Raw genomic sequence first — 7,013 nt, 5'->3', positions numbered from 1 at the left:
GCATAAAGGGGAGATGACCAGGAAAGCTGACTCACATCCTGCAGTGACCAAAGCAATCACCTTAAGTACTGTCTTCAGCTAAAAATATATGAAAGATCGTAGGGCAAAGGGGGAGGCCAGTTATGGCAGGTTATGATGGAAAGCACAGTAAACAAGCATATGATTCTCTGCAGACTTATGTCGGGACCTCTTCACTGGTAAGAGTTCCTTCAGATGAAACTACTCTATTTCATGTACAAAGAGGGACATCCCCTTACAAACAGTGAGTTCCCTACTAAATGTAAATTTAACTTAAAAAAGGGCAACCTCGGGCACCCCTGGTGTTCTAAAGATTAAGAATCTGCATGCTAATGCATGGGACACGGGTTTGATTCCTGATCCAGGAGTATCTCACAAGCCTCAGAGGAGCTAGACTCATCCACCACACGCACTGAGCCAGCGCTCTACAGCCTGGGAGTCACAACTGCTAAACACATGCAGCACAACGACTGAAGCCTGGACACCTGGACCCGTGCTCTGCAACAAGAGGAGCCCCACTCACCAGAACTAGAGGAAGCCCTCTCAAAGCAATGAAGCCCTAGCACGGCCAACAATCAATTAGTAAATCTTAAAATCAAGAAGGGCAACTTCTACTCAGGTTTTCTCTTTTTTTATTTTATTGAATTAAACACAGCAAACTCACCCGATGTCGGAGACACATCTTAGGGTGACATGTTCTGCCCCCAGTGACTTGGATGTAATCCAATTGACCTACACATTCATCTACTGAAGGATATCACGACTTCTTAACATGTATAGCCATTTTGAACAGAACTGCTGTACATAATTGCATCCATGGTTGCATTTTCAGAGCAGTTGCCTGAATGCAGGGAGCCATTCTATGCTCAGCCACCCACAGAAGCCAAGCTGGGAGACTTGAACCAGAATCTCGATGGAAAAAGAGGACCAGAAAGTTGGCTCCTCTTTCATATAAGAGAAGGCGACCTTCCAGTCTTCCTTTCAGCCCCCCAGTTGGGGGGTGGGGTCTTGAAAAGGCAGCAAGGGGAGTGTCTTTTCCTAGGTCCCAGAGCCTGTTTCTGCCCCATTCCGTGCTAGGTCAGCCCTGTATTGAATCCTTCCTTTGGGAAGTCTCAGTGCACAAACTCCATGTGATACCAGCCCCAGGTGGAAAGGCATGGGGGTCTCGGAGGCCAACAGATCTGGGCAGGAGATGGGAGAATGACCCCCGCTCGGCAGATGGAAAGACTGGGGAAACCCTGAGGGGCACATGCTTGTCTAGGGCCACGTGACCTAGGAGAAGGAGGAGCCTGGTCTGAAAGCAGCTGTGTCCTCAGAGCTCAGGCCCTGGCGGAACCCAGGCCTCCCCCAAGGCTGAGGGCTGGGCAGTGTGCGTGTCACTGTGCCCGCACGGGGCCTAAGGGTGTGGTTGCACACTCAGAAACACCCAGGTTCCCTTGGGGAGCTCTGTGTGAGGGACCTCAGCAACGAACCCAAGAAATGATGTCACTTCCTGGCAACAGAACTCAACAGAACCCAGAACCCAGGGACCCAGGCACCACTGCGAGAGGAGACCCCAGCCAGATCACTTGCTGCCAAGATGTTCTGCTGTTTGCCCCTGCCCAGAGGCCGGGGCCTCGGGAGGGCTCACAGGCAGAGTGTGTGGGATCGCTGGCGACGCTGGCTCAGGGCCCCCCGAGGAGGCCTCTGGCCCTTTGCCCGAAGGAACAGGAAGGTAACCCGGGAGCCCCAGGCCGGGCCCGGCCACCTCTCCCATCCCACCCGGGCAACCCCCGAGTCCTTTCCCTGGGAATGGGGACGGGGGGTTCTCGGGGTGTGTCTGCCTCAAGCAAGCCCAGAAGGATGTGCGGTCAGAAGCCTGTGCACCGGTGGCGTCCCCACCCCAGGGGAGAGCAGGCTGGGCGGGAGGGGGAGAGCCCAGGCAGCGCTGACTGCCCAGGTTGACCTGACGCCCTAAGAGGTGTCTCTTTCCTCCCGGGTGGGTATCTGAGCAGACACACATCTCCGCTGGGACCAGAAATTCAAGTGGGCAGAAGCAGCAGCCATACTGGCCAGGCCCAGCTCGGAAAACACCAAGCAGGCCTGGCTGACGCTTACTGTCATTGCAGAGCTTCCCACCGGATGTGGCCGACGAGGGGGACACGCCGTCCACCTCCTCGAGGGAGGGGTCGGAGCCCCATCCCCCTGCCCGTGAGGCCCAGTGCAGGGTCCAGGTGAGCGTGCCCATGGAGGGGTCAGCCCAAGGGGGAGTGAAGAGCAAGAGGGGAAGGCCTCCCCAGAAACCACCCAGGACACACCGCGGGGCCCAGTCTCGGGCTGCTTCGCGGCTCAGCACACCTGGCTCCGACCCAGAGCCCCGAGCACCCCTCCCTCTGAGGCAGCACGAGGACCTGGAGCCCAGCGCGGCAGAGCACAGAGGTGAGGAGCCCGGGGCTGGGAATCTGAGTGTGTGGGGAGGGGCGCTGAGCTTCACAGGGAGGAGTCCTCCAGAGCTGGGGCTGGGCCTGGAGCAACGGCTGGCCTCACACCATCTTGCAGACTGCAGTCAGAGAAGGCATCCTATGCTGGGTATTCTACTGGAAGTCCTGGGAAGCTTTAGAGCCCAGTTAGGCCCGTGACAAGGGAGACCTCTGGGTAATCTCTTCTTCTCTCCCAGCTCTAGCTCTGACCTTCCAACTCAACCAGGCTCCATTTCCAACACCTGTCCCTACAGAGGTGCTTGCTGCACGTGCAGGACCCAGGGATCCACTGAGGGGACATCGAGACCTGATCCATCCTGCCTCAAAGACACTGGACCAGCTGGTTCCTGGCCACCACACTGGGCAGATCGGACCTCTGTGCCTGCAGGACGCCCAGCCCCAGGCACCGATGTCCCTCCCCCTCGGCCCAAACGTCCACCTCCACCTGCACCTGCACCCGCTCGGGCTTTGGCAGGAGAACCCGAGTCAGGGCATGAGTTACCACCTCTGCAGGGACAGCCTGCCCTGGCTCCTGCTCAACACCCAGACGCCCACGATGACTGACCAACCGCTGCAGGGACAACGGGCCCCTCTTCTGGACAGAGACCCAGAGCCCGTTCTGGAAACACCAGGTCCAGGGGAGCCGTGGGCTCTGCAGCCGCTATCCCTGTCTGCCCCCCATGGATGCCATCAACTCGCTCCCCACCCAGGGGAGACTGACTTCCCTTCCCTTGAGGGTCTGTTTATTTGGTTTTTCTCTACCTATTTTGTGCTCTTTTACTTGTTCTATGGTGTTCTGTACTTTTCTTGGTTCAGTTTGAAAGAATAAAATTATTCATTTATTTAATAATAACAATGTCATAGTAACAATTATTGTTGTTTAATAATTGTTATTGTTAACAATTATCATTGTCTAATAATAACAATTATTGAAAACGGCTGCAATCTGGGGACACTGAGGACCGACAAAGCGCTGTGTAACCATGGCCACCTTGTAGTTTCAGACCCTTTGAAGATTTCCGCCTCACCTCCCAGCAAACCCTGTATTCACGGCAAGCACTCCCTGTTCTTCCGTCTCTCTGACCACGAACAAACTTGAAACCTTTTCTCTTCATTTCTCCGTATATTCTGGGTGTCCCCATCAATGACTATCAGTGAAACAATGAGGTCCTTTTGTTCTGACTCCCCACATTTTCAAGGCTACGTTTGAGAATTCTTGTTTTGATTTTATTTGAAGTACCTTTGAGTATCTGAAAGGATGGTGTAGGTACTTTCAAGATATCATGGGCCAGATGAAGTCCTTTAGGCAAATGCCGTCATATTCCCCAGGCAGTCATTGCTGTTGTTAAGAATGACATCTCAGCCAGAACGCGAATGCTGAACTTTTCCTGTGGCACAAACAAAGTCACATAATCAGCCAAGAAAGAGAGCTGGATAAACAAACAACCCCAACAACTAGGAAGCCATTCCTCAGGAGACAAGGCTAGAGAATGACCTAACATCCTGGTGACCCAAAAACCCTCTAGAAAATTCATGTTCTGGAAAGAAGAGAACACATGGGAAGAACGAAGGAGAGGCAATGCACATGGCCAGTCTAGCTTAGAGATGGCCTGACCGCTCCAATGGAGACGCACCACTGGAAACCCTTTGCAGACAGCAGTGATGGTCATCACCATGGTAACTGTTCTGTCTGGTGACAACCTGCCCTGGGCACCAGCCGAGGGAGCAGACCTGCTTCTCGTCCTCTGGCCCCACACCACCTCCTCGTGAAGGCGGCTCAGGTGCCATCCTGCCCTGCCAGCCTGTCTGACCCATCCATGGGCTCTCACCACCTCCAGGGCAGGCCTCCACTTTCTCCTCTCTCTGCACCGTGAACCTGCACACAGTGGGCCTTCAGAACCTCAGGAGACTCGAGCCATTCCCCCTGTAGCCAGGACTCTCCCCAGGCATTCAAACGCCTGTGGAGTCACTTTGGCGCAAGCACGGGTTCCAGAACCCTGGAGGCTATGACACCCTCTCCACTGGGAAGAGTCCGGTCCCTTTGTACAGAGCTTCTGAGCTGTCAGATCTGAGCTGTTGTTTCATTGTCAGCTCTGTCCGTCCGGTGGCAGCCAGGCGGGCCACGCTGCAGACAAAGGAGCTCACAAGCTGAGTTTCAAGGGAGCTATGGCAAGGACAGTGAGGGATACAAACTGAGTGAGGGGCCCCACAACATGTGGAAAAGGCCTGTGGTGTGCAAGTGGGGACTAGGGCCCCCAAGGCCCACAGAAAGAGAGGCACTCGGGAGCAAAGGCCGTTGGCTTCTCCTCTAGCAGCTCCACATGGCAGCCCGTGAACAGGAGTCAGCAAAGGTGGTCACGAGAGAGTGACTCTGTCACTTCCTCAGAAATCGAGAGAAAGGTGTCAGTGTCAGTGGGAATCTGGAGGGTGTGGTGGGGTGGATGAAGCCAGGTGCCCTTCCTCCCTTCAGCGCAAACTGCTTTTGGAAATCTCAAAGCTACCACATGGCAGTTACCAAGTCAGGCCCCAACAGTGTCCAGTATGGGCTGATGCCTTAGCCCCTGACACACGGACAGCCCACACCAGTGGCTTCCCTGCGTTCAAACGGCAGGACCCGGGGCTTCTGTCTGGGTGCACGCCTCCTTGCTGGAGCCACGTCACCCCCTTCTCTGAGCAGCAGTCTCATGCTCTAGAATGAGGACATGGACTGCTCCCTTAGCAGGTGTCTATCTCAATCCTGTGAAGACTACTTCGGGTTATCCTAGAATTAATATCTGACCCGAAGAGATATCACCTCATCCAGATTCAACGGGAGTCTCCCAGCGGCATCTGGCATTTCTTCCTGAAGCCAGCCAAAACCCACACAGTTGCATTTCCATGTCTCCACTTAGCCAGCTGAATAGAAAACCCAGCGAGGTTCAAACAAGCTGACAGACAAGCAGAAGAGGACTCACGAGCAGACGGTTTCCCCTCAGGTCTCAGGAGGAGCTGCGGGTCCACACCGGGAACGGGCGCTCTCAACCCTGGGCTCAGCAGCGCCCTCATCCTCAGGCTGGCGGCTCTGCCCTGACGGGAGCTGGAAGGCCACCAACCGCCCCAGGCCGACCTCACTCCCCTTCCACTGCTGGAGCCTGACGACAGCCAGCCGCACCCCTTCCGGCAGAACCAGAGCCCCTCTGCCCCTTGATGCCAGGGTCAAGCCTGGCCCTGGGTCCTGATTGCTCACTGCCCTAGTCCTGAGCCAATCACGGTGGCCAGGGAGGACGGAACACACCCACTGGCCAGGTCCAGGTCATGTCACCTTCCCTAGGGCACGTGGGAGCTGCTCGCCGTGTGTCAGGGCTGGACACAGTGCAATGCCCCAAGAGCAGGACTAGGAGTCCAGTCACTGTGTCCGTGTGCTCAGAGTCCTGGGACGTGCTTCCACGCATCCTCTCGACGCACCACTTTGTCCTCTGCAGACAAAATGGTCATGACACACCTCTGCCCCTCCCAAGCCCTGTTTCACATTCAAGGGAGCAAGGACTCCTGTTTCAGGATGGGTTTGGAGATCCTCTGCTAGCCTATTAGAATAAATTATTCAGTCAAAAACCACCCGCAAGCACCATCACATGCTGCTCCGGCCTTGGAGGTCTATTCGTTGTTGTTTGGAGTCGAGGGCGTGGCCCAGGGCGAGTGAATTTTCTGCAAGGAAGCACCTGAGACACTGAATCACAGAATCACTTTGCTGTATGCCTGAATCTAAAATTCATTACAAATCAACAATGTTTAAATTAAAAAAAAAAAGGATTCCCTCATCAAAAATTGTTCTAAAATGTGTCAAGTTTTTCTTTGAAGTGTTGGTTCTTGGTATGTGTCTAATCTTTGGTGGCTTCTGTGAGGTAGGGACCTGACGTCCTTTCCCAATGGATATCAACTAGTCCCAGTGGGCCTTCTTTCTCCCTTTACATGTTTAGAAAGACTTCTCCAAATCCAAAGTATCAAAGGCTTCAGGTCTTTGGTCATTTGGGAAGCGCCCAAGAGGGAGGTGTCCTTTTCCGAGTCTTCTCCTCGCATTTGGCCACTGCCAGGTTCTGGTATACACAAGTGCCCCAGAAAGTTCTGTGTAGTGAACCGTGCATGTTTCTGTGAGGACAGAGGATGTGAGCACGGAGGAGGGGCTGAGTCCATAGCGACCACTGACCATGCTGAGCAACTCCACCATCAAGTCTGGCTGAGACTTCCAAAGGCAAGTTCTGTGTTTCTTCCTTTGGTGTCTGGCTGCACACAGGAAGGTTGGTGGATTGGGACTTTGGTCTCTGGGATCAGCAGTGGAGTTGAATCTAACCAGCAGATTAGACTCACAGCCTGATTGTCCATTCTGTTTCCACCATGTGGGCTCTCCTGAGCTGGAGTGGAGATATTTCTGATACATTTCTGCTAAAGGCCTGAAAAGCAGTCAATCCTTCTGCTTCCCACCCCCTGCCTTGCCTGTACTTCTGTCATTTTTTAAAAATAGAGTTCCTCATCAATGTTGTTAGTCCTTGTGTCATTCTG

The 7,013-nt window shown here is 54.1% G+C and overlaps 1 protein-coding gene across 1 annotated transcript; it reads left to right on the top strand.

The window, feature by feature from the left end:
• Nucleotides 1-1,219: 1,219 nt before the first annotated feature.
• On the top strand, nucleotides 1,220-3,306 carry LOC122422695. The gene is made up of 3 exons (XM_043439317.1): nucleotides 1,220-1,732; nucleotides 2,127-2,436; nucleotides 2,675-3,306. The coding sequence occupies exons 1-3, from the start codon at nucleotides 1,598-1,600 to the stop codon at nucleotides 3,304-3,306; spliced, it is 1,077 nt and encodes a 358-aa protein (XP_043295252.1). The 5' UTR covers nucleotides 1,220-1,597.
• The last annotated feature ends 3,707 nt before the right edge of the window (nucleotides 3,307-7,013 follow it).

Source organism: Cervus canadensis, chromosome 20 (assembly GCF_019320065.1).
Source record: "Cervus canadensis isolate Bull #8, Minnesota chromosome 20, ASM1932006v1, whole genome shotgun sequence".
Classification (NCBI taxonomy): Eukaryota; Metazoa; Chordata; class Mammalia; order Artiodactyla; family Cervidae; genus Cervus; species Cervus canadensis.
The sequence above is the reverse complement of the archived record's forward strand: the minus strand, read 5'-3'. Positions and strand labels throughout refer to the sequence as shown.

Bases quoted from the DNA above. Each gene is read 5' to 3' on its own strand.
- LOC122422695 (XM_043439317.1), top strand. From the start codon at position 1,598: ATGTTCTGCTGTTTGCCCCTGCCCAGAGGCCGGGGCCTCGGGAGGGCT. The intron at 1,733-2,126 runs GTAACCCGGGAG...CTGTCATTGCAG, and splicing joins TTGCCCGAAGGAACAGGAAG to AGCTTCCCACCGGATGTGGC. The intron at 2,437-2,674 runs GTGAGGAGCCCG...CTTCTCTCCCAG, and splicing joins CAGCGCGGCAGAGCACAGAG to CTCTAGCTCTGACCTTCCAA.